The following is a 27,782-nucleotide window of genomic DNA, read 5'->3' as shown; positions in this document are numbered from 1 at the left end:
GATTGCGTTTCTCTACATGTTCCTATAGTGTGTTGAAGGATTTGAAAACTGATGATTTAGAGAATGATTTTTATTTTTTTTATTTAAGTGGAGATTCACATAATAATAATACAAGTGAGGTTAAGTAAAACATTATCATATGTATCTTAAACTTACGACCCCTTTCAAACTTTCACCCTAATCAATTTTCCTTGAAAATGCTATTCTTGATCCATACAAGGAAAACCATAGTCATGTTGGCCTTCTGAAATGTTACACAAATAAATGCTGATTTTCACCATCCTTGCCCTTGTTATTGCTGTTGTCTCCCACTCATAGGAGAGCAAAGCTGCCTAAACCCTTCTTCCTGTGAATTGATGAAAATTGTCCACCAAACCTTTTGCATCATCAATACCATAGCCCTATAGATCCTTCCTTTCTCTTATAGTTGTCACATATGCACACCCCTTTCTCATGAGATGGGACCATCCACCTAACCCCTTCACTCTCCCCCCCTCTCTCTCTCACTTGCACAAACACACAAACACAGAGTTTAAACTGTCCATCAGAGAATTTCGTCATCTTTCATATCAATTCAGCTGCTTGTCCCTTGGTCGTTAACATGCACCAAACATGCTCATGATGTGTAGCAATGCACGATCTGCTGATTGCTTATCAAAGATGCAGCTTTAAGGACTCGGCAATAAACACATTTAAGTATGAAGAACTTCAGTAAAGAATTTGTTCTATTTACTGGTGTACTTTTTGGATTTTGAACAGGTAATTTATGGGGATACAGATTCTATAATGATCTATAGTGGATTAGACGACATTGCTAAGGCAAAAGCTATTGCTGGGAAGGTCATGCAAGAGGTGAGGCTTGTGTTTGATAAAGTGAAAGACAATGTTTTCCTTTATGGTTTTGTTATAGGAAATGAGTTGTGATAGGCCGCTAATGGAGATTTCACAGAATGAATGAAAAGTTTCATGTATTAGACATGCAAAATATTGGATGTCACTAAATACACCTGTTTCTTATCTAGGTCAACAAAAAATATCGCTATCTGGAGATTGATCTCGATGGTCTGTACAAGAGAATGCTGCTTCTTAAAAAGAAAAAATATGCTGCTGTGAAAGTGCTGTTTAAGGATGGGACACCATATGAGGTTGAAGTTGAATATTTGACTCCTTTTGCTTCTTAGAACCTATTGAGTTTTAAGTCCAATTGACTATATCATGCATGAGGCAGGTCATTGAACGCAAGGGTCTTGACATGGTACGGCGTGACTGGAGTTTATTATCAAAGGAAATAGGGGATTTCTGCCTCAGCCAGATTTTATCTGGAGGGTATGCATTTATTTACATTTTGTCCATGACATGATGAGAAATTCAGAGCAAGATAGTTTATATTCAGGAAAATCCTCAAAAAAGTCTACTTTTGATTTCCATCTGACTTCCTATTATTGCAGGACATGTGAAGATGTTGTCGAGTCGATTCATAGTTCTCTTATGGAGGTAAGCAAATACATGCGTCATGGAGAAATCTTTGCAGCATTCATACTTCATAATTTACTTTATGCAATTTATTTGTCACGGCTGTGATTTACTGAACTGATGATTGGTATGATCCAATGTTTGCATGTTACTTTCTCGTGTAAAAGCTTTGAAAAAAAGGTGGTCCAATGCACGAGGCTTCCGCCATTGCATGGTCTACAAAGGCCAGATGCAGGCAGCCTTTTGCAGAGAGGTTGTTTCCGTGTTTCAAACTTGTAACCTCCAGGTTACAATGGAGCAACCTTACTGTTGTACCAAGGCTCACCCTCTATCGAAAAGCTTTCACATCATTGAAAAAGAAAAGAATATCTTTTGACCTTTTGACATCATTGTCAGTACTTTCCTTTGTATGCAGGTGCAGGAGGAGATGAGGAATGGTGCAATAGAACTAGAAAAATATGTTATCACAAAGAGTTTGACAAAGCCACCAGAAGACTATCCAGATGCTAAAAACCAACCTCATGTGCAGGTCAGTTATCTGTTTATAAGATTGATATTTTTCTAATTGGGATTTTCACACATCTATCTTACATGGTTCTAATATTTTGTTTAGGTGGCTCTAAGGTTGAAGCAAAATGGTTACTCAGGCTGTTCTGCTGGTGATACAGTTCCTTATATAATTTGCTGCCAGCAGGTATTACATCACAATATCTAATTGCTGTATATGCAGTGAGCCATGCTTTGGTTAGGCGCTCGATAAGGTAGCTAGAGAATAATGGAATGCTCTGCTATCATCTTGGTGGATTAGATATTACTAGCTGCAGCTTCGGCATCATGCTAAATCTATAGTAGAGAGAAGCCTGTCCTATTTCTTGTCAGAATTGCCCTATAATTAACTACCAAATGAGGTCAAGTGAGTAGCCATTTTAGTATCATTAATCCATCTAAAATTAGCCTTCCTTTTGTTTTTATTTTTGTCCAGGGTACCAGTTCTGGTCCGTCATCAGGAATAGCTCAAAGGGCTAGGCATCCTGAGGAGCTGAAAAGGGACAGTGGCGAATGGATGATAGACATCGATTATTACTTGTCACAACAGGTTTCTCCTTCACATTTGCCCATTTTATTGGTGCAGTCTTTCATCTTCAAAGTGCCATCATTTGAGATATTTAATCGTGGGTTTTCTGGCAGATTCATCCTGTGGTATCACGTCTGTGTGCTTCCATTCAGGGCACTAGCCCAGCACGTTTAGCTGAGTGTTTAGGGCTTGATTCATCTAAGGTGTGCCTCTACCCAAAATTTTCGCCTTGTGTTCTTGAATGTTGCTGTACTAATGACATGAAGTTTTATGCTTTTTGTGCTTAGTTCCAATTCAAAACTGCCGATTCTGTTGGCCAAGATCCTTCTACTGTGCTTTTATCAGTAATAGATGATGATGAAAGGTGAACTATTTCATAAGAACTGGAGTAATGGCAGGTTGGATGAAACTTTTCTTGATCTGTCCAATGTCAAATACCTGCAGGTATCGTGGCTGTGAGCCCCTGCAGCTATCATGCCCTAGCTGCTCTAGTACTTTTGAGTGCCCCCCTGTGTCCAGCCTACTTTCTACTTCGAGCAGTGGAAACTCATTGGATTCACAAACAGAAAAAGAACCTGATTGTAACTTCTGGCGCAGAATGCACTGCCCAAGATGCCCGGATGATGTTGATGGAAGCAGAATATCTCCTGCCATGTTAGCAAACCAGGTGCAAAATTTTTCCCTTGTTATCTAATTCGTGATCCATTCATATGCATTTGACGTCAATTGCTAGGCCTGTGTTATTTGCAGGTGAAAAGGCAGGCTGACAATTTCATCTCCTTGTACTACAAAGGCTTAATGATGGTATGACCATTTTATACTTTTGTCTTTCAGTTTCTTGATATATTCTTGGTGCCATATTAGCATTCTATTGTCTTGGCCATCCTCTAAATCCTCATATTGATGCTTGATAAATTTGATGCATTTACCAGTGTGATGATGAGATGTGCAAGTATACCACTTGCAGTCTCAATCTTCGGGTGTTTGGTGATTCCGAGAGAGGAACAGTCTGTCCGAACTACCCGCGCTGTAATGGCCACCTCATAAGACAGGTCTTTATCTTGCCAGCTGCATTTTGACCAACTTAACTATATTGTTGATGCTTGCCTTGCCCTTGCCTTGTGGTATGAAAACTAAAAGCTGGTGAACTTATTTGTTCAGTACACAGAGGCAGATCTATACAGGCAGCTTTCATATTTCTGTCACATGTTGGATGCAACACGGTGTCTTGAGAAGGTTACTCTTCATCACAAGTTATGGTATTGTTTTTAGCCAGTGTTATCATGCCACTAGTTTTTGAGCAACGTTTATTTGGTGGCTGCAGTTGGACCAAAAGGCTAGATTGCCTTTTGAGAAAGATTTTGCAGCAATCCATCCAGCCATTAGTTTGGCAACATCTGTGATACGGAATATCAGAGACCGATGTGCCTTTGGGTGGGTGCAGCTGAAGGATCTAACCGTCTCAGTCTGATAGCTGGAGAATATCAAATTCTATGCTACTCTGTGGTGCTGTAAGAACTTTTAAACATCCATCACCTGCTATTAATTGGCTGCAAAAACTATTAAATGTCTATCACCTGCTATTAATGGGCAAATCTTGGATGTGCAAATCAGCAAATGGGTGGAGGAGAAATGTCAGCTCTCTCTAAGAAAGCTTTCACATGCTTGATATGCTTGTGTTGGCCAATAATCAGAGAAATATAAATATATAATGGGCTCAGTCAGTTTCTTCACAACCTGTGTACACAAGTTGCTTCCACTTCCATGCTTGGATCATCATCGACAGAACAGAGGTGTTTCCCCCTGGTATAATATCAGATGTGATTTCTTAAACAAGTGAAAAAAATGAAGCTAAAGAAGTCCTTTGCAGCCATGTATGACATCATTTATAACGTTTGTATACATGAATAAATGAAATGTTATCTTGTTCATCCTTCTATTTAATGCTCATCAAAGAATTGCTAATAAGTTATTTTGAAAAGGTGGGGATCGATGTATAGATGTTTGATGATTGATCATTCGTTCTCTTTGATGTATTAGAGATGCAAACTGTTCAAGCTAAGCATCACTTTCAAAATTTTAGGAGAAAAAAAGTGTTATATGTAAGGGAGCTGGTGGCAAGTAACATGTAGGTATTGTAGCAGTATGCCTACTTTCTTTATCATGCTAAAAATGGAAACTTTTCAAACTAAGAATCTGCAAGTGGAAAAGTTTGTTTATGTTGCTGTAAAACAGAGGGCCTATTAATGCCTAGAAATATGAAATATCTCATTAAATTACAAGCTGATAAGTAATATTTACCAGGATCAATGATACCGTTTTGAAGCTATCTGATGAACAACTACGAACAGGATGTGGGAACAAGTGGCTGAGCTGTTTATGACTTCCGGCAAGATTACCGAAAAGCTAAAAGTTGAGTACCGAGAGTATATTCATGACATTTGAAAGTTGAACAGCAGTGGAGTTACAAAGGTCCCAATTCTATCAATAAAGGCTGAAGCTGTCCACATCTTGGGTAGATAATTTGCTTTGGTTATTAACGAAACCATCACTGAGATTTCAGATCAAACAGCCATAAAACATAATGATTCCTGTGTAAACGTGCTCGCAACAATATTGCACGATCCCACCTTTAGCTCGAGCTCCCAAAACCACGAGTAGAGCAAAGGTATTCCCATTAGACACCTACAAGCATAAGCCGCATTCCAAAGAGATGCTAATTTTATGAACAGAGCAATGCCCGACTCAGTTTTAAGGGATATCTGGACTGCATACATTTTTTTTCCCCTTTTGAAAAAAATCCACTTGTACACAATAATGGCAAAAATGCACTCTCCCTGCGACAAGTTAGCGTTTTGATACTGTTGGCCCTTTCGGGTGCTTTATCAAAAAAAAATTGTAAATATTAAATTCTCTTCTTTTGGGGAGCAAATAACATACAGCAATGCAAGGCTTGCAATTTGGAAGAGAATTGCTACAGAAATGCACCCTCATCGATCAACATCTTTAAAATACAGTCATTCTTAGTGAGATTATTACAATCACATAACCTGAAGGCATCCACGAATTGCTTTGTTTGTGCATTCATTGCAGCTCGCCAACTGGTGCTTCACTGAGCCATAGGAAATGGATGAAGTCATACAACTTGGCGCTCACACTCACCTGGTCAGGAATTAAGCATTTTCTCAGTTCAGATTCAATATGATGAGACTGACAAAATTAGGCAAGCAAAAGGAAAAAAACAGAACCTTATATGGTGTTGGGTTCAATCTCCTCATGTGATCTGGCCGCATTTGGCTGAGATGCTTCATGCAACGATCTCGAATTTTCTCCAGGGAAGGTAATTCTTCCCTTGATTTATCTTTGAGCACCAATATACAAGTTAAGAATTTGTGCATAATGATTATTTTTAATTGATGCATTATCTTGATCATAAGTGTCATTGAATCAGAAAATGTAATATAACAAGAATGCTTAAGCTTCTGTTACAAAGGACTCGTTTGGTTAGCAGAAAAAAATTTCCTCTTACTAAAATATTTTTCCTAGGAAGTTGATGCTTGAGTATATGATGCTTGGGAAAGTGGTTTTTGCATGTTTGGTTGACCATAGGAAAGTGACATATTCTAGAGTAGCTTATGTTTGGTTGGGCATCTACTTTTCTAGGAACATTGTGTAAAATACATGCTGTGCCCTTAATAAAGGAAAAAACCTTATCCCATTCTATCTAAAAGTTAATGACACTTTTGAAAAAAAAATATATCCTAATTCCTAGCCGGTGGGAATTGGATTTTTCCATGTCCTACATGGATTTTTTTTTCTTCATAAAATGTGTAAATTTTATTCCCATGGAAAAGCTACTTTCTCATCTCTCTTCTTTGAAAACTCCAACCAAACATAAGATATCTTTTCATTTTCCCGTTGACCCCACTTCCCCTCCTTTCCCCACGAACCAAACGAGTCCAAAATCAAAAACAATAGGAAAAAAATTAATGCAAGTAGAGTTATAGTTGTTTGTGGTCAAAAAAAGTCCCATGAGTTAGGTTACTAAGAATTGATGTCAATCTTGAGGGCAATTGATTTTTAGAATTCAGTCATAACCTATGAGCTGTTTTAATTGTTCACTTTTTACTATTGATTCTTAAGTGAAGACAACAAATTAATGACAAAACACAAGGTGACCTTTTTCCCTACAAACCATTTTTGAGATTGTTTTAACTTGCCAATTGTAGTAAGCTTAAGCTTAAGAGGGCAGGCCATGGCACAATATCAAGGTTGCTCCGTTATAACTTGACTGTCATAGGTTTAAAATATGAAAATAGCATCTCCACATGCAGATGTAAGGTTGTGTACATCTGACCCTCCCCAAACCACGTAGTGGTGAAAGCCTTGTGCACTAGGGCAATCAACTTTAGTAGGCTTAGTTTCAATTTTAGCAGTTTCCTAATTTTTTGTTTTTTATTTCTTTTTTCTTTTTTTTTAATGGGAAATATTGTGGGGATGCTACCACCAAAGTTTGAATCTCTGACAAAATATCAAGAGCCAACCACTTCAGTTAAGGCTGGTTGGCGTTTTGGCAGTATGATGATTCTAAAACTCTGAAAATAGCCTCTTAGCAAATTGGTAAATACATATGAAATAACCTTTTTGACTGAGAAAATAGTCTCCGAAGTTTATCTGGTTCTTCCTTGACTTAAACCAATTCTTTTACATAATTTCCTTTTAGTTCCAATGAAATATAATTCCTGTTAGAGGTTCAAACTTAAGGGGACTGCATTTCAATTTGGTTTTATGGTTTATATTTTATTCCTATGATGGGTGTGATTTTCTATATCAAGACTTGTCTTCATACCTTTATGATTAGACTCTTTCCAAGTTTGGAAGAATCTTATAATACTACTAATCAAATGGATGAGCTTGAATTCATAAACAGTAAAACAGATTTCCCTACCCACCATCTGGTTTTTCAGAGCACATTACAGGACCATTTCTTTCACAAAGTTTGCTCAGTCAGGATTTTGCACAATTTGCTTTGAGATAAGAGTCATTTGTAAAGAATGTTCAAACTTTAGTGTAGCGTATTTTGGTGCATTAAATTTCCATACATGCAATTAGGTTTTCCAATTATGCTTCCCGCTTATGTATTAGATACATACTTTTCCACCCGTAATGGGAGCCAAAATAAAAACAATGACAGCTACAAACTTTCCCAACACCCTTTTGAATTTCCCATAATAGGTAAACAGTTTACCATTAGTTAAACATGAAGCCAATAGAAAGTAGATCTTTGAATGGATAGGATCTGCTCCAGAGTGAGCTAGTCAAGAACAGAGGATTCAAACCTGAATATCCGGGCCAATAACACTTCAATAGTTCCTCAACACGCTGGGGCACAACATATGCTCTCTTAGATTCATTGAATGGATGACGACACAAAATTCTCTCTCCTACCTGTGGAGGAAAAAATGTGAGAAGTTATAGCATCATCTATTTTACATCAGAAGATCACGTTTAAGAAGTGAATGGCACAATTTCTTACAAGTTGCTACAAAATATGATTTTTTTTTACCTGCTTAACTCAAGCTCAACCATATAGCAACCCAATCTTAAAATAACAAAACATAATACTTGGCTTGGAATCAGAATCAGAACTAACATTTACCTTTGGAGGCGGCTCATTTCCCCCCGTCATTATATCCACCAACGGGTAGCCTTCTCTTCCATACAATCTATAACATCGCTTTTTGCATGGTATGGAGACCTAAAACACAATAATAATATAATTATTGTTTGATAAGAGGACAGTGGTATTAAAGTTAGAATATGATCAAACCTTTGTAACATCTTCAGATAGTTTGATACGGGGCTGATTATTTATCTCAACTAGTTTGAATACACAACCAAGAGCTGGTTGAGCATAACATGTGACAAGATTGGTGCCAATTCCAAAGGCATCTACCTCATGTCCCTGCCAGAGAATGAAACCACGGCATCATGATACAGCATTGTGAAAAAGATGGATTGCTCTGTAGCTTTATTGAACAATCAAAATGACAAAAGAAAAAGGTTTACCGCAAGGATAAGACTGACATTAAAATTGGAAAAAACCATTGTTGGGTCTGGAGAACTTCACAATCAATAATCATTATCTTTTCTGAAGGAACAATCAATAATCATTATCAACATATGTTAAGGGGCGGTTTGGATGCTCAGACAGCTCATCTGTGGAATAAACCATATATGCCTGGGTTTGCAGAGAACTGAGCAGAGAGAGAATAGTAACCGATATGGGAGATTTTGATTCCTAGATTTCCACAACAATTAGGCTGTGCTAAATCATCTTCTAGGAAGAAATAGATATCCAAATTTTTTGGGGATGCACAATCCTCACCCAATTGACTGAAAATTCCTTTCACACACAACTGCTCCCTCCCAAAGTTTCCACTTCTTGCGAGATTTATCCTGTGGATAACTTACTATTGCTTGCAAAGATGTCCTAACAGAACATTAAACCATTGGTACATCTCTTATTGAATGGTACCCTTTTATGAGATTGAGAGGAGGTCCAGGCATTTAAAATGACAACATCAAAGATGAGAATGTTGATGAAGATGCGCAATGAGGATGAACTAGATTAAAAATGAGCCAGATTGGAGTTAAATCAATAGAAAGGCAAATATTGAACTGACTATGATGGTATTATCACATGCAACAATGATTAGCTGGTCAAGAATGCCTGGTTTGTGCATCAGCAGTAAAACAATTGGCAGAGACCCCAATAAATCATGGACAAAAGTAAGAACTTGATTATTTTTATTGATTTGGGATATAATCCTCGACTAGGATGCAGTAAAGTTTTTGTGCAATGTGATTGTGGAAATAGTAATTAAAGAGGAGGATCGCAAAGCACAATCCAACTTTGCATGGAAGGAGACTGAAGAAGAGTGCACACAAGAAGACACTGGAAAAGTTACAGATACTTCAAAAGAAAATGCGTTGATTAAAGACAGTCTTTTTTGAAAATCAAAATTCTAAGCAAACTCAGCCAGTGGAAAGCGTGTTTCCTTTCCCAATCTCCAAAACCACTACACAGATATAGGTTTGATGAGGGATGGCTGTACAAAACACTACCATCAACAACAGGATACTGAAGATTCATCCTAAACATGTTCCCCATGTCTTCGCTCTCCCTAAGCCAAGTAAACTAACTAAATCAGCTACCCACATTAAAAAACCTACAACCAAAAGCATACTCAAGTTTAGTTGATTATGGCACCACTATCTGATTTATGATCCTCTGATAATGCAAAGGTCATCTCCAAGAGTCTAAGCACAGCAAAATTTTGTTACAAGGCCATTGTCACCACCGGAACAATATGCATCCCAACCAAGGTAAGTGTTGCCCAGTAGATACAACCCAAGAGGGGGGGTGAATTGGGTCTTTTAAAACTTTTATGCTACTTCTAAAACTTTTTGATTAACTATGCTAAGTTGTATAGATGCACAGTGAAAGTTAAACTTAGCAAGGGTTTGATGTATAGACTTCGACTTGATTAAATATGCTTGCAACTAAAGGATGTATGGATAAGAATTAAGCAAGCAATTTATCTAAGTAAGTAAGTGTGTTAGTTAGACAATAACTAGAGGCATTACAAACACAAAGGACATATAGTGGTTCGGTGCACCCCAGCACCTACATCCAATCCCCAAGACCTCTTGGGAATTTCACTATAATCCTACCGATTACAGCCGGTTGTTTTACAAGCTCACAACCCAACTTGTTGTTTTACGAGCGCACAACGAACTCGGTCGGTTTTCCCAGGCTCACCGACTAGAACCTCCCCGATTGTTTTCCCGGGATCACAATCAAACCCTTACACGTTGGTTTTACCCTCGGCTCACCAACAAACCTATCACCGTTGGTTTTCCCTTTGGCTCACCAACAAACCTTAACCCCTTGATTCAATCCCTTGATTGAATCAAGTTACAAGATATTAAAACAAAGTATAAAACAAAACAAAGCTTCTTAAACAAGCAAATATGATAATATAAACAAATAGAGTAAAGAGAAGCCCTCAAACGAGTTTTGAAGATGGAGGAGCTCGGCTTCTTCTTTACTTGATCCTCCTCTGATTTGGCATGAAGTAGAGGATCCCTGAGGCAGCACACGGATGGAGAGGAAGCTTTCGGATTCACTTGGATGCTCTTCTTCTCTCTATTTCGTTTTGGATGGCCCTTTTGTGCTTATGGGAGATTTCCTTTGTAATCTCTTTGAGATCTCTTTCCTAGATGATCTCTCCCACTTCCATAATTTCTCCCCTAGCTCTCTTCTTATTTTTATAGCTTTAGATGGCGTGGAAACAAGAATATAGCCGTTAGAGACAAGAAAAAGAGCCGTTGGACACAGTCTGCATTTCCTGACAATGTTACCGTTGGGATCGGAGTCGACTCGCGCGATCAGGAGTCGGCTCGCCTGTTGCAGGAGTCGGCTCGTGTTTTACCGGAGACGACTCGGCCACTGTTCCAAATTTGAATTAATGTGCTTGCCTCGACTGGGAGTCGACTCGTCTTAACCTGGAGTCGACTCGCCAACTTCTGGAGCTGACTTGGCAATTTCGGAGTCGGCTCATCCACTGAAGTCCGTGGCTCTAATTTTGAATTTTGTCCTCTCGAGTCGACTCGACTGTCCTGGGAGTCGACTCGAATCTCAGAGCCCGAACTCCCGATCCTCTGTCTTTTGGCTCGTCCAGTCTTGGAGTCGACTCGAACTTCCTTGGAGTCAACTCGGCTCTCAGTTTGCGAAACACAGCCTTCTGCCATCTTGGTGTAGCGCTGCCTTGGAGTCGACTCGAGCTGTCTGGGAGTCGACTCGAATCTCAGAGGCAGTAACTTGGTTTTCTGTCTGTTGATGGTCGCGGAGTCTCGGAGTCGACTCGTGCAATGCGGGAGTCGACTCGAATCTCAGAGTCCCAAAAATGCTCTCTGACTTTTTCCTTGTGTTCCGCTGAGAGTCGACTCTTGCTTTCTTTGGAGTCGACCTACCAACCATCGGAGTCGACTCGCGTTCCACTGGAGTCGACTCGAATCTCAGACCCGAAAACTGCTCTCTGACTTTTCTGCCTGTGACTCCTAGGAGTCGACTCATACTTCTCCGGAGTCGACTCGAATTCCACTGGAGTCGACTCGAAGACTGTTCTTTTGAATTTTTCTTTTGATTTTACTCCTCCAATTTGAATCCTTTGAACTTTAAACTTGGGCCAATAAATTGTAGCTTTCTTCCAACTTGAGAGCTTTGGAGGCCTTCTTGTGTTCTTCCAACTTGCTATGTTCCTTGCAAAATAAATATCTTTCTCCTTGCAACATAAACATTAGTATCTATACTTCAAGGTTTTGTGATCATTAAAATCAATCTATGAATCAATCTTTGGGTCATCAATCTCCCCCTTTTTGATGATGACAAAACTTGGAGTATATGCAATATAAAAGATATTGATTTCTAGAAGTAATACATAGCTAAGTTGCATGAAGTGGAAAACATATATATTTAAAAACATACTTCATGATAATGCTTTAGATTTAATCAGCTTAACACAATCAACATATTTAAATTTTAAGCTGATTTGTATTTAATTCAAAGTAATAAAGCATTCTGAGTATATAGCATATACTTAGATATTTCTCCCCCTTTTTGACAACATCAAAAAGATAGTGAAACATTAAGTACAAAGATCAGAGCAGAACACATCGAGTGTGAATTCAAGAGGTTTTTTAATTTGATACCACAGATAGTTTTCTAATCAAGTGTAGGTGGAATCTTGCTTAGGTTAATTCAAGAAGTACCACAAATGATATTCAAGGAAAAATATGAGTGGAAATCTAACCTCTCTTCACTAAGTATGAAAGCTTGTTCATTTAAGACCTTTTGCCTAATCTATTAAGTATTTTATCAATAGGAGAGCAATTCAATTGATTTTCAGAGTAAAAGATCAAAACTTATATATTTGAAAGACATCATCCTGTTGGATCATTAATTCTTAATGACTTCAAGGTTCTTTTATGATAATAAGAGCATTGGGGCACAAATACCAAAATATGAATTCATGCAATTTTTGATACATCTTAAAACTCTTTTAAAGACTTTCTTTTATTTCTTTAGAGAATAAGCACAATTTGATACATAAAATAATGAATTGGCACAAATTTGAAGTTCTAAAGAGCAAGCCAATTAGGACTCATTAGTGAAGTTCAAAATAGATTTTCTAAGAGATACTCAAGAAAATTTAATACATTGTTCTCCCCCTGTTTCATTAAATTAGAGGCTCTCAAGATTTGTAATTTGGTTCATGAGTGATGCATAAGATATACTAACCAAATAACACGCCTCAAGGTGTATCATAAAGATTTTCAGATTTAAGTTTCAGATGATACATATTGGAGAGTATTAGGATTACTTTTCATTTAGTATTCTTTCTCTCTCCTTTAGCTATAGATTTATGCAATTAAGTCCAATAAGACCTCTCCTTCTGAAATTTTCTTTCTCCCCCTCAATTGATCATTCCATTTAAGAGTTTAGAATCCTAAGATAATGTTCAACAAAATTGTCAATTTCAAAAATGTATTTTCTATAAGTTTCAGCTTATTTTCATAAGACTCAAGGTTTGAGATAAGACAACCTTTATAGAACTCATCTCAAGGTAATTAAAGCATGTCTTGCAATATAAGGAGGTTCATCAAAATCAATCCATAAAATTCAAAGTATGCATCAAAATAAAGTGTCTTTGGGATAGGATACTGAATATCTAAAGCTCCCCCTCAAAAGATGCATTCTTCTTTAATCATTTTAATTGTTGAATTTCAGATTTTAGTGATAAACGTGAATAACACTGAAATTCTGTAATATCAAGAATGTAGAGTAATCTAGTATTATTCCAAAATTTGTAGTAATTACTCTTTCTAATCCTTTACGAACAAGTTATGCTTTCTCATAATCTTAGAGAAAATGTATAGAAATATTAATCAGAAAATGATTCATTTGAAGCTTAGTTTCTTTCAACCGCATTTACATTTTCTTTCTTTTAGAATCATTTGAGTGAGCTAAAATATTTCTAGCTTTAAGATCATTCACTCTATTGATAGAAGTGTTTAATAATGTAGGAGAGAAAAACATATAGATGATTATTGAAATATATATATTTTTAGAACTCAATTTCTTAATCATAGTTTTTCAGCAATGTATACATGAAGCACAATAAATCTTTTTAATATCAAAATAAAATCATATATTTAGAAATTTTTGTTTGCAATCAAGATCATCGAAAGACACATCATTTGAACCAATATTAGTATACTTTGAAGATAAGAAATGATATGTTTCGGATGCGTATCGGAGCAATCACCAAAGGCATCAAAATTAATTCTGTTTTTCTTAAAGTAAGACTTTATTTAAAAATCACATTTAGTTTAAGCTTTTATACAAAATCAGATTCTGAATTACATAGGATTTTCAATAGAGGCTCTCAAACTCATACTTTGAGATATGTATCTTCCACATTATAGCTCATCTTAAATGATTACGATTGAAAATACATATTTCAAACATATAAGAGCATATTCAGAATCTTTGTATTAAATGTTGAGTTTTGGTACGAATTTGAACATTATATACCAAATTTAGGCAAGTTGAAGGATAGAATAAAATTTATTTTCCCTAAATAGAGATATCCTTCTCTTCTTCTTTATTCAACTTTCAGATTTTAGAGATGATTGCTAACAACAAATCTGAAATTTCTTTTCAATAAAACTAAGCAAAAAATGTTATGTAGTATTTCAAACATTCAATCAAGTTGTCCAAGTATGGGGTACTACAAAAGATATTGAGAACCCATAATTTAAAATATCATGCCACATGCAAAATATAGTGTGTGTTAAGTCATACATTAAAATATTAAGAACAAGCATGTCAAGTATCAAAATCAATTCTTTTCAAATAAACTCCCCCTATTTAAATATAATTTTGCACTGATTTCATCCTTAAAGTGTGTTTCCATGTGACTAAAAATTTGAATTGATTCTTTCTTGTATACTTTCATTTACTTTGTCTTTCATTTTTACTTTCTTATGCTCTATACTCTATTTACTCCCTATCCGGTGGAGTTGGAAAGGGGCACGAGGTACTACCACTAGCCTCCCTCTTGTGCCGTCCCTAATATGCCCTACACCGAATAGTTGGGTCAAATAGTGCCGGGTACTACCACTAGCCTCCCCATTGGCACCATCCCTATGATGAGCAATATAGAAAGGTTAAAATGTTCACTCCAAACTCTCCCTGTTTGAGTGTAATTAATTATAGATTTTATCCCTTCCAAGTGTGCCGAATATATTATGCTTGTTTTGCTTTTCCTTAAGATTGAAGTACTTGCCTTTGCTCAGATTTTTCATCTCTTGAATAATGTCCATTTTCTTTTCTTTATCTCTCTCTCTTTTTGTTATTCTCAAGTAATTTACATGAAAGAGTAGAATAAAGAGATAATCTTATGTATCATATAGATGTATATTATGCAAACAACATTTTCATTGTGCTCAAGGATTCATAACTTCTCACAAGTTATTTTACATCAAAATTTTAAGCATATACTTGTGTATTTCATGGTTATGACATAGGCAAAGATATATTTTAGTTTGGGCAAACCATGAAACAATTTCTAAAAGTATAAGTCAGTCAATACACATATAGACATGATATCAAAAATTAATAATTAAAGAATTTAATCATGCCATAATAGGATTTAAGTTATTGACTTTGCTCAATTAATTTGTGAGAAAGGTATCTAAAATTACCTATTCATTATATGTTCTTCAAGCCAAATACCTACTAGATTTCTTATGTATGAACTTTTGGCTGAAGAAGGTCCTCTCTCTTGTTTGCATGAGAATGTTTAGTGTATCTTACATGAAGATATCCTTCAAGTTGAAATTTCTCATTTTTCTTTCTTGAAGGAAGGTCATTAGTTTCTTTAAGATACAAAGCATTCATCCAACATATATATTTTTTTAACTAGATGACTCAATATAAGATATGACAATAGTTGCATGTTGAGTCACTTTACTCAAGAGATTGCCTAAATATAAGCAAGCACATATCATTTGAACTAAAGAGATAGATTCATTAACCAAGATAGTTTAAGTCAATTTAGTTTAGATTCTATTTGCTTAAGATAATTATCAATAAGGCATGCTAGCTAAGTTTTGATCAAATTGCCTTAAACAATTGTTTCTATCAAAATTCAGATTATGATTCATTTGTTATCAATAAATTATGATTCATTAGAGTTAGATTGAAGTCTTGCACAAGGGCACATAATGATCACACAGTCTGGTCTATTAAATAATTATTCTATCATGCTTTTGATGCTTGTTCCAAATCACAAATTGCTTTATCATATATGTAATGTGTAATCTTTAAATATGGTGGTTATTTTACATAGATCTCCCTTTTTAATGAAATAACCACATAGGAGTGAATTCTACATATTCATTTGATAGATTATAAAGCTCATGAAGCAAACAAATGATAATGGTGATCTTTACTTCTAATCATGCAAGAATCTTATCAAGATCTATTTCATCTTTTCTTGATTTAGTCTTTTAATAGTCATCAATTTTTCTTCATTAAGAGCATATCTGAAAAATCCAATTTGGTTCTAATTATTAACAAGTTTTCAGATTGTTATATGTAAAATATTAACCATATACATACATAATTTAATTTTAGTATCTTGATAATAAATCATTAGTCTCATAAAGAATAATATGAATTGATACCTCTACAACTAGAATTTTTCATGAATGTTCTATATGCATTGCTTGATGAATGATATCCAAGGATAGAAGTATCTTTATCAGATTCGGCATTATTTTCATAAGAGCATATCAAGTATAGTATGTACGACTGAAAAATATGAAAGATATGCAATGGTTCATTTTCCATTTTTCAGAAGATCAAAATTTTCATCAAAAATAGATCTAATAGAAATCATATGTATGACAAGCAGTGATGATAGTCTTTTAAAAATTATTTAAGTAGATGACTATCATACATAATTGTCTTTTTTATTTCTTCAAGAATTCTATTAACCCTATTTTACTTATGATGTCCTTGGAGCTGAAATAATTGAATTTAATATTATTTTCTGTATAACCTTAATCAGGATTTTGGTTTTCAACACTGTGCCATGATCTTCACAGTTTGGAAACCTTTTTCATTTGAAACGCTTTTACAAGATTTAGTAAATACAGAAAAATACTTCAGTTTTATTTTCCAAGAATAAATCCAATGTAAGCTTTTGAAAACTTAGAGATGGAAACAACATCTTTAGATTTAGAAATTGATTCTTGTTTGTTTCCTTAGTTAACATGCATAGCAAACTTTGACCTTTCAGAAGATACTCTAAGTAAGCCAATGCCAAAGTCTTTTGAAATTAAATCCATACTCGCATGAGTTGATATTATATGCCAAATATGGTTTCTTTAATCTTGGTATTTATAGTGCAATATTCAAAGGCATACCAAGTACACATTTTCATATCTATGATCAATAAACAATAATGCCATGGATAAAAGCTCTCAATCAAGCATATAGAGAATTCATAGAGTTATTCTTAATAAATTGATTAATCATCTAGCAACTTATCCAACAATAAGTAAAGTATAATATAGAAAGATGGAGAAATTTGAAGTTATTTCTTCTATTTTAATTATTTTTCTTGATTACATTTAAGTTTCATTCTTTAATATATGTCTAGAGCACCCAATGTCCAATTTAACATCTTTTGTTGGAGCCTTGAGTGCTAGACACACCTGCAGAAAATATTTAGATTTTCAACTTAGGAACCCAAGCTCTTTTGGGTCCTTGCAGGTTAGCTATTATTGTTCCTTTTGGAACCCATATTTTCTTAATAGCTATTTTGTCCATAGGCTTGCAGATTTTAGGACTACAAGAAGTGTATTTCTGCATCTTCTTATTAAATTTAACAAACATGGATTTAACATGAGTGGTAGATAATCCTTCAGTTTTCTGTTTTCGCCTTTTAGGTTTATCAAATTTGTAATGTACAGATTTAGGAACAAAAGAGATTTTGCATAACCTTTGTTCCTGTTTATCAGCATTATAAGAATCTATTTTAAAATGATTAGAAACTGTTTTAACAAACATATTCTTGAAAGATTTTTGGGTGTACCAAGGTTGACATCCTAATCCAATATTATCAAATTCAGCTCTTTGATTATTTATCATTAGATTCAACTTTTCAGAGCTCAAAGTAAATCTTTCAACAACAGGTTTTAATTTGTCAACTTCTTTAGTTAATCTTTTGTTATCTTCTGAAAGCAATTCATTATTTTTCTTAAGTTTATCATGGCTTTCAGTGAGAAGTTGGTTTTTCTGATTTAGTTCTTGATTTTCTTTAATTAAGATTTCAGTTTTACCAGTTAGTTTCAGTTTTTCATCTATTAGAATTTGATTTTCATTCTTCAAGTTCTTGTTCTTACAAACAAGTTTCTTATATTCTAAATACAAATCAGAAAAGGCATCGTGAAGTTCATCAAATGTAAAATTGCTTTCAGTTTCAGCATGTACCTCATGTGCCATGAAACATGAATTTGCAATATGATACTGCTCTTCTTCTACACATGATGTTTTAAATTTGTTAGTGCATTCATATTTGTCTTCAAGCATATTCCATATTTCTTTAGCAGTCATGCAAGAAGATATGCAATTAAACTCATTCCTATCTAATGCACAATATAATAGGTTCATGGCTTTTGAATTTTGTTGAACCATTTTCTCATTATGACTAGTGTTTGTGTGTGTTCCATTGACTATAATGCTCCATAAATTATAATCAAGTGATTGTATAAAAATGCGCATGCGTGCTTTCCAATGTGTATAGTTTATGCCATTAAATAGTGGAGGTCTATCAATTAATTGTCCATCTCCTAGAAAACTATCTATTTGAGTTGTCATGATCTTTGGCTCTTTGACGGTTAGGTCAAACACAAGGCAAGAAACTATAGAGCACCTGCTCTGATACCACTTGTTGCCCAGTAGATACAACCCAAGAGGGGGGGTGAATTGGGTCTTTTAAAACTTTTATGCTACTTCTAAAACTTTTTGATTAACTATGCTAAGTTGTATAGATGTACAGTGAAAGTTAAACTTAGCAAGGGTTTGATGTATAGACTTCGACTTGATTAAATATGCTTGCAACTAAAGGATGTACGGATAAGAATTAAGCAAGCAATTTATCTAAGTAAGTAAGTGTGTTAGTTAGACAATAACTAGAGGCATTACAAACACAAAGGACATATAGTGGTTCGGTGCACCCCAGCACCTACATCCACTCCCCAAGACCTCTTGGAAATTTCACTATAATCCTACCGATTACAGCCGGTTGTTTTACAAGCTCACAACCCAACTTGTTGTTTTACGAGCGCACAACGAACTCGGTCGGTTTTCCCAGGCTCACCGACTAGAACCTCCCCGATTGTTTTCCCGGGATCACAATCAAACCCTTACACGTTGGTTTTACCCTCGGCTCACCAACAAACCTATCACCGTTGGTTTTCCCTTTGGCTCACCAACAAACCTTAACCCCTTGATTCAATCCCTTGATTGAATCAAGTTACAAGATATTAAAACAAAGTATAAAACAAAACAAAGCTTCTTAAACAAGCAAATATGATAATATAAACAAATAGAGTAAAGAGAAGCCCTCAAACGAGTTTTGAAGATGGAGGAGCTCGGCTTCTTCTTTACTTGATCCTCCTCTGATTTGGCATGAAGTAGAGGATCCCTGAGGCAGCACACGGATGGAGAGGAAGCTTTCGGATTCACTTGGATGCTCTTCTTCTCTCTATTTCGTTTTGGATGGCCCTTTTGTGCTTATGGGAGATTTCCTTTGTAATCTCTTTGAGATCTCTTTCCTAGATGATCTCTCCCACTTCCATAATTTCTCCCCTAGCTCTCTTCTTGTTTTTATAGCTTTAGATGGCGTGGAAACAAGAATATAGCCGTTAGAGACAAGAAAAAGAGCCGTTGGACACAGTCTGCATTTCCTGACAATGTTACCGTTGGGATCGGAGTCGACTCGCGCGATCAGGAGTCGGCTCGCCTGTTGCAGGAGTCGGCTCGTGTTTTACCGGAGACGACTCGGCCACTGTTCCAAATTTGAATTAATGTGCTTGCCTCGACTGGGAGTCGACTCGTCTTAACCTGGAGTCGACTCGCCAACTTCTGGAGCTGACTTGGCAATTTCGGAGTCGGCTCATCCACTGAAGTCCGTGGATCTAATTTTGAATTTTGTCCTCTCGAGTCGACTCGACTGTCCTGGGAGTCGACTCGAATCTCAGAGCCCGAACTCCCGATCCTCTGTCTTTTGGCTCGTCCAGTCTTGGAGTCGACTCGAACTTCCTTGGAGTCGACTCGGCTCTCAGTTTGCGAAACACAGCCTTCTGCCATCTTGGTGTAGCGCTGCCTTGGAGTCGACTCGAGCTGTCTGGGAGTCGACTCGAATCTCAGAGGCAGTAACTTGGTTTTCTGTCTGTTGATGGTCGCGGAGTCTCGGAGTCGACTCGTGCAATGCGGGAGTCGACTCGAATCTCAGAGTCCCAAAAATGCTCTCTGACTTTTTCCTTGTGTTCCGCTGAGAGTCGACTCTTGCTTTCTTTGGAGTCGACCTACCAACCATCGGAGTCGACTCGCGTTCCACTGGAGTCGACTCGAATCTCAGACCCGAAAACTGCTCTCTGACTTTTCTGCCTGTGACTCCTAGGAGTCGACTCATACTTCTCCGGAGTCGACTCATACTTCTCCGGAGTCGACTCGAATTCCACTGGAGTCGACTCGAAGACTGTTCTTTTGAATTTTTCTTTTGATTTTACTCCTCCAATTTGAATCCTTTGAACTTTAAACTTGGGCCAATAAATTGTAGCTTTCTTCCAACTTGAGAGCTTTGGAGGCCTTCTTGTGTTCTTCCAACTTGCTATGTTCCTTGCAAAATAAATATCTTTCTCCTTGCAACATAAACATTAGTATCTATACTTCAAGGTTTTGTGATCATCAAAATCAATCTATGAATCAATCTTTGGGTCATCAGTAAGAAAATAAAAGAAACAAACAAAATATGGGCATGTGGTTGTCACCTTCATAGTTCATTTCTGTTGCTGGCTCTCTGTCCTACTTGCATGGTCTCTTGCGTATGTTGCTAGGGCTCAAAATAGGTTGGATACCGGTATATCCACATTGGTATTCATATTTTTTGCCGAATACGAATACAAATATGGATATTAAACAAATATGAAAGTTAGTATCCATATTTGTCCTGAGCGGATACGGATACAAGTCGGATTTTAGTTATATTCATATTTTTCTATCCAAATATTGATATAAGTTGGATAATATTCGGATATAAATCGAATTTTAGTGAAACTTAATGACGAAAACTAATATTAATTATATATTCATAAAGGATGGGACCATAATTCACAATGCAAATTGCATGCGACACAGGATAATTAAAGATTCAAGAGATGGCCATTAAACCCACATGGACATCAACCTGGTCAAGAGTTCAAGTTACTAGTTTGACTAGATTTCTGTTAAAATATTAAAAAATAAAATTATTTGAAGTAAAAATATAATAGAAAGAGTATAGAAAGAGTATTAATAATTTTTTACCAAATATTATTATGACTTTTTAATTATAGCATAAATAAAAAAATAATCATGAATTATTTAGTTTTTTAGAGAGTTTGTAAGAAAAATTATAAATAAATGTAGTAGTACATTGAAGTTACTAATATTTGTAAATATTTCAGTCAATAAATTTAAAAATATATAAAATTAATTTTTTTATTTGTATAAAAATAATATTAATTTTTATATGAAATAATATAACAACGTACATGAAAGAGTTATTTAATGACATGAATGTTTTTCAATAAGTAAAAAGAATAACCTATATAAATTAGACGCAATGTTGTGCTTTGGCAGTTAGGTGCTGGTGTTCTAACTGAGATGTTTCATATCTGAATTCTAGGCTTTACAATTTATTTTAGACAACTTTTTACCTTAAAGGAGGCACAAAGAAATCCGGATCCTAATCTGGAAAAATCAAGTATATCCAAAATCCAGATCCGTATCCGGCAAATTTATGTACTAAATATCCTAATTTGGATCCATATCCATTCAGACCAAGAAATCAATATCCGAATCCAACTTGAATCAGATATGGAAAAGGATACAACCGGATTATATCCAACCTGCTTTCAGTCTTATATATTGCTCAATTTATCTATCATCCTCCTTTCTCTTTCCTTTTTAACTTCACCAGATAAGTGGGGTAAGATATTGATTATTGTCACAAGCAAAACTTCAATTGGCTATGGTCGATAGTCATGAAAAAGGGAATCACCGTAGTGATACTAGCATTTATATTTTATGCTCAGCAGAACAACTAGCTTAATCATTTCTGGATCCTAAAATAAAAACTTTATTGGTAAACATCATAAAGATTACAATTATTGATACGCATGAGACTGACAGACATCCAATAATAGGAAGTTCAAGCTCATGAATTAGTTTCAAAATAAGAAATTATGGCAATGTTTGTTAAAGATGAAGATTACATTGCTATTCCACTTGAAAGTTCAACCATGATAAAACACTTGGCACCTTTCTTTGAATATGGGATATCATGAAACATGCACGCCTCATAATATAGAGCAAAAATGACTGGGCCTTGACCAAATGAAAGAAGAGTTAAAACAAAAGAAAACTTGGGATCAAGCATACTTACATAATGAGAGGCAATAAAAAAGATCATATCTCTAACAACGAGACTCATTATTGTTTGGCACAATGACTAGCACAATAGGACTAGAAAAATATCATCTTTTCCATTTCTTGGCCCCAACTCCTCCCTTCCAACATTTCTTTATGCATTTTTAACTTCAATGCAAGTGATAGTGCAATTTGAAACTAGAAACATCAACAGATTTATTCAATCAAAGAGAATTACCTGCTTGTTCAGGGCATCAATAGTTTCCTCATTGAGGTCATTGCTAGCTGTGATATTCATTTTCCCAAAACTAGGTACACTAAATTCTTTTTCAATTGCTTGAAAAAATTTTCGAGCCTCAATGGACAAATATGCTAGATCACCAGAGTCCAACCTGATTCCGACTGCTTTATACCTGAAATTTTTATAAAAGAATTGCCAATAGTAGTTAAAACATTATAATTTTAAGAACTATACCAATGTAAAGCCTAAAATCCTAAAGATGGAAATGAGTTTCAAAAAGAATGTAGCAGAAGCATTACAGAAATAGGCACAAGAAACACAGTATGAAAATACCACAAAACAACAACATTGGTTCCAATTCTACCTGAAATATCTTGAGTTTTATCATTAGTATGAAAATCCTACCATGTTAATAATTTAATTTTCAGAAACTGAGTTTTTAAATTTTGCAACATCGTTGGACAATCTGGTGCTGACAATTAGGCATTTCCATGATTCAATGCACTGGGATGGACTTTTATCTGTTGACATATCATACTATGTCAGGTCACCATTAAGCTCATGCAAGATACCAAGGACGCATCATCATGGAAATAAATGAAACCCATCATTTCTGCATAGGACTGTTATGCGTGCATGTATCAGTGTTACATGGTATTTGCATGACTTGATTGAAAGATGGAGAAGAAAATTTGATCACTTTAGATTTTATTGCATTTTCTGAGCCTTTAGTTATATAATTTCTTTAGTTGGTTTTAGACTTGTTTTAAGTAAGCTTAGTGTACAAAGGTCCTATTTTAGGTATATAAAGGGGTTTGACATCCATAGAGCTTTAAGGATTTAATACTTGGATGTTTCTTTCTATATGGGATTCTGACTTTCTATGGGTTTCCCAGAGAATCTAAACTCACATTTTAGGAAAGGTTTTGCACGTAGATATGGAGACAGGTTACTTTGTTTTGAAAGAAAGGATTATTTGGGCCAGGTTCAGCCATTCTTATCTCACTCTCATCTTACTCCCTATTTTGCAAGCACTGTTTGCTAAATTTCAATTATAGGCCAAGCATGTACCTCTAATTTAGCCTGGAGCCCTTTAGAATTTTATTCAACCTATCTACTCTATCACAAAAACCATAGGTCAGGTTTATTTGAACTTTTCATTTGTGGATATCTCAAAGATTGACTGTTGTTGTCCTGTATAAAGGTACAATACAATGAGCAATGAAATTAGATCAAACCCTAAATTAATCCTTTCCCTAGGTCATCCCATGAGCTACAAGCCATCCCTCATTGGTCTTGCCCCAAGGATACCATCAGGCATGTGAACATAATAACACTGCGCATTTGTGATTGTACAGTTTGCCTTCATGCATGTGCATAAGCTATTGTTTTAAAATGTGTAAGGTTGCATGAGTAATAAGTAACACTGGAAGTTCTCAATATTGTCCCACAAGCAAATCTAAAACACATATAGTTTTGATATCCTAAAGTTATAAGGAAAAATTAGCTGAAGATTGTTAATAAAATCATCAATTAAATTGTCCTGATAACTTTATCGTGTAGGAGCATAACAAGTAAACCCCTCCCCTAAAATTTCTGTTGTGAAATTATTCAGGCATTCAGGCACGTGCAATGCATGTGCTGCTAGAGAGGTAGTTTGCATTACAGTCGACAGCCAGATGATGATCAAAAAAAGTCAGTATGGTTGTAGAGGACTAAAGGGAACTACAATAAATAGATAAGAGGCAAAATGTGACATGGAACTGTTAATCCGTAGAATGGTGTACATGATTCACATTCCCTTAGATACAATCTCTTTTGTTGTTAGGCTAGTGGGACTAGCACAAACGAAAACAACACTGTCCTACTAGCATCTCTTCCCAGTCCGTAAAAAAAGGGAAATACTTAACCAGATCTGAACCTCAATCTTATCTGGTAAAATAAGTACCTGTATCTACATGTTTGGGTTTTTAAATTAAATCTAGACAAGCATAGTATATTAAATATATCAAAATAATTTAAATACTAAAAAGTATGTAATACCTAGGCCTCAACTTCGAGTCATGTTGGAAGCGGTCTTTTATTTGGTAGTATTGCCATGATTGAGATAGCTCCATCACGTGGAACTGAACTCCCAGGTGAACTCCATCCAATTGAATCCCTCTGATGTTAAAACTCTAAATTTATTTCTTTGATTATCTCATTGTTGTAGGAAATATAGCTGTTGCATCTATTTTCAATTTGTTTAATTGTTAGCAAAGCCATATTTTTATATGTTTGAATGAGGCTAAAAGCTTCTATTGAGTAATATCTCTACCATATAAAAATGAGTTTTGAGATCTAAGGATATTCCTTCCAGATTCTATGCCATTTCCCAATCTCGAAAATACCCTACTGCTCTTTCTCTAATACATAAAATACCCCACCAATTGATATTTTGAAATTATTCAAAATCCCACCTGCAGTTAAATTTCTATAAAATTGGTTGTCTTAGGAAATTAGTTGTAATCAAACATTAAAATAATTTTGGAAATGAAGTATAGTCAAGTAGAACTTCTATACAAAATTTTTATATTTCATGATATTTTTGAAATTATTTAGACTTTTAAAGTCCCAGTCAAGAATAAAATTCTAGAAATTGGTGATCAGTCACACTGGAAATTAATCATAACTAAAATGTCAATAAAATCCTACCCACGATCAAAATTCTAGAAATTGGTGTATATTTCAAATCTTCCATATTTGGAAATTAATTATATTTTACATAATAATAATAATTTTAATTTATATATAATCTAGTTCAAATTTATTTTTATTTTCACGAAACTTGCATTGCATGTGCTTGAGTGCTAGTAGTAGAAAACATAGTAGATTTTTTGTAACAACTTAGGACCTCACCCAAAATGGCTAGCCGAAAGGTATTATTTGGGTTCCTTGATCCTGTATAAGTCCCCAAGATCTACCCAGCGAATAACCGATGTGGGACTAAACACACGCCCGCACGGGTCCTCACATACTCCCCCCGTTCAAGCCCTGACGTCCTCGTCAGGCTAAGGGTTCATATCTATTCAAATCTAATCACAAACACCACGATTGGCCCGTGGTCAGCCCCAATGGATTCGTGCTGCAGTGTCTCCTAGTCCACATAGGTTATGGGCTGGGTTCGCTCTGATACCATTTGTAACAACTTAGGACCTCACCCAAAATGGCTAGCCGAAAGGTATTATTTGGGTTCCTTGATCCTGTATAAGTATCCAAGATCTACCCAGCGAATAACCGATGTGGGACTAAACACACGCCCGCACGGGTCCTCACATTTTTAACTATTGATTAGCTTTGAGTTTCATGCTTTAAGCAAGTGAAAGGCATCTCATCACTTCAAACCCCCACATCCCCAAACCAACAATTAAATCTATGAGGTTTGCCAGCTAGCGGCCAGCATGGCATGTGCCATGCCAACCAAGTGTTTGTGCCCGTACTAACCCAACAGGGGAATGTCGGCAAGAATCAGCATAACCAAGCATTAAAGCCTTGCCTCTGCCTCCTTCCGCTCCTTGGTTGCCCCACCTCCACTCAAACCTTAGCCCCTCATCTTGGACTTCTCCATCATCATGATGGATAACCCATGTGCACATTGTGAGTTGAAAGGTTCACAACAAATGAGGATGATTTCCATAGGGACTAAGGTTTGACAAGAATAAGGCAAGAAGTGGTACATTCTTAGCATTCCCAATACTCTTCTTTAGACAACTGCCTCTTCCATGATTAATCTTTAATTCCCTTCTCCATTTTCTGATTCTTTCTATTCTCTCTCCTGCAAATCTGAGCAGTTGCATCAACAACTTAATATGGTATTTGGAAGATTAGGAATTCCTTGGTTGGCATTCAAAGGTGTTGCATGCAAAAAGAATAAATTAAAGACAAATGCTTTCCTTTTCTTTACAATTATTTACTTGCAATGCTTTATATAAATGCTTTATGATATCTTTTAATCCCTTACAGAACAGCACCTAGAGAGTATAGTGATTGTTCTATAGAGCTGTCTAGGGCATGCTTGAGATAATATAAAATGCTTTTGAAGCTGGATACATGCATGGATTATGCTACCGTGTCAGTTCAGATACGTGACATCTTCTTTTCTGACTTTGTTGGATGCATCCATACAAAACATGTATGATTCATCGCCTCGGCAAAAAAAAGCTGAATAAATAAAAAATGAAAAAAAGGAACCTGCCTGATATCAACTATAGCCTCATAGTTGGAAGTTCAAAGAAATGAAGTGGGATGAGGATGGGATCAATAGTAAATTGGACCTCTTACATCTACCATAAAAAGAGAGGAGGATGATAGGGAGAAAAAACATGCAGGAGCACATGTTTCCTCAACCTACACAAGATAGGAGGCGAAGGCACAAGCACTAGGGGAGGATGCCATAGTATGGCTAGACAAGGACGTTTGTCATTCTCATCCCCTCCTAGAAAAAGTCACCTTCCACATCAATGTATGATCCTATTCTTCTCCACCATCCAATGTGATCTTCTCCACATCCTTTCTTCTGCTATGACCTACGGCCTCAAGGAGGTCATTCTTGTATGGCGCTTGGGAGATTGGATTTTTGATTTAGGGGTCTAGAAAGCTTATTCTTCATAAAGAAGAGAGAGCAGCAAAGACTTCTATTTGATCATTGTATGCAACGAAAAGAGGAATACAAGCCTATAATATGGTCATTTACTTAATAATAGAGCTTCAACTTGTTTTTCCAATTTTTGAACTTTCTCTATGTTTGAACTCTAAACTAGGTATATTTTCCTACTTTAATTTAATTATACAACTTTGCTTCAATTGTTGATAAGGACAGCTCATAAGCCCATAAGAAAGGATGACATTAAATGTTTTAACTAAATAGGGATATGATGTCATTAGTGTTTTTCCCTCTTCATAAGCTGGATAAGGGCATCAATCAAGATCCGCAATCTGAATACCGGATACCGTATCGGAACCTTATCAGTTCGGTACGATATTGTACATCACTGTATCAAAATAGCTCTAACCATTTTTTTTTAATTTTTAACTCGGTAAGCCTCGATACAGATAGGTACGCACCTCAGTAAGTCTCAGTACAAATCGGTATACCTCAGTACAGGGCTTGTACCAACTTG

The 27,782-nt window shown here is 35.8% G+C and overlaps 2 protein-coding genes across 3 annotated transcripts in view; one reads left to right on the top strand and one right to left on the bottom strand.

Moving 5' to 3' along the window:
• LOC120112453 (DNA polymerase alpha catalytic subunit-like) overlaps positions 1-4,487 on the top strand; it is a 10,857-nt gene extending 6,370 nt beyond the window's left edge. The window contains exons 13-27 of the mRNA XM_039131919.1: positions 760-852; positions 1,023-1,145; positions 1,229-1,326; positions 1,449-1,494; positions 1,889-2,002; positions 2,087-2,167; positions 2,456-2,569; positions 2,662-2,751; positions 2,836-2,912; positions 2,993-3,215; positions 3,299-3,352; positions 3,481-3,600; positions 3,710-3,784; positions 3,873-4,059; positions 4,163-4,487. Of these exons, the coding sequence (XP_038987847.1) occupies positions 760-852; positions 1,023-1,145; positions 1,229-1,326; positions 1,449-1,494; positions 1,889-2,002; positions 2,087-2,167; positions 2,456-2,569; positions 2,662-2,751; positions 2,836-2,912; positions 2,993-3,215; positions 3,299-3,352; positions 3,481-3,600; positions 3,710-3,784; positions 3,873-4,019 (1,455 nt within the window). The 3' untranslated portion in view covers positions 4,020-4,059; positions 4,163-4,487. The remainder of the gene's footprint in view (positions 1-759; positions 853-1,022; positions 1,146-1,228; positions 1,327-1,448; positions 1,495-1,888; positions 2,003-2,086; positions 2,168-2,455; positions 2,570-2,661; positions 2,752-2,835; positions 2,913-2,992; positions 3,216-3,298; positions 3,353-3,480; positions 3,601-3,709; positions 3,785-3,872; positions 4,060-4,162) is intronic.
• A 795-nt stretch (positions 4,488-5,282) lies between these two features.
• LOC120112456 (nicotinate phosphoribosyltransferase 2-like) overlaps positions 5,283-27,782 on the bottom strand; it is a 44,104-nt gene continuing 21,604 nt past the window's right edge. Inside the window, exons 10-15 of one of the 2 annotated variants that reach the window (XM_039131928.1) lie at positions 22,621-22,795; positions 8,379-8,513; positions 8,202-8,306; positions 7,888-7,996; positions 5,797-5,909; positions 5,283-5,710 (exon numbers count right to left, since the gene is read on the bottom strand). In XM_039131928.1, the coding sequence (XP_038987856.1) occupies positions 5,633-5,710; positions 5,797-5,909; positions 7,888-7,996; positions 8,202-8,306; positions 8,379-8,513; positions 22,621-22,795 (715 nt within the window). In that variant the 3' untranslated portion in view covers positions 5,283-5,632. The remainder of the gene's footprint in view (positions 5,711-5,796; positions 5,910-7,887; positions 7,997-8,201; positions 8,307-8,378; positions 8,514-22,620; positions 22,796-27,782) is intronic. The other variant, XM_039131932.1, reaches the window with a different exon arrangement.

The sequence above is a fragment of the Phoenix dactylifera genome, chromosome 1 (assembly GCF_009389715.1).
Source record: "Phoenix dactylifera cultivar Barhee BC4 chromosome 1, palm_55x_up_171113_PBpolish2nd_filt_p, whole genome shotgun sequence".
NCBI classification, from domain to species: Eukaryota; Viridiplantae; Streptophyta; class Magnoliopsida; order Arecales; family Arecaceae; genus Phoenix; species Phoenix dactylifera.
The sequence above is the reverse complement of the archived record's forward strand: the minus strand, read 5'-3'. Positions and strand labels throughout refer to the sequence as shown.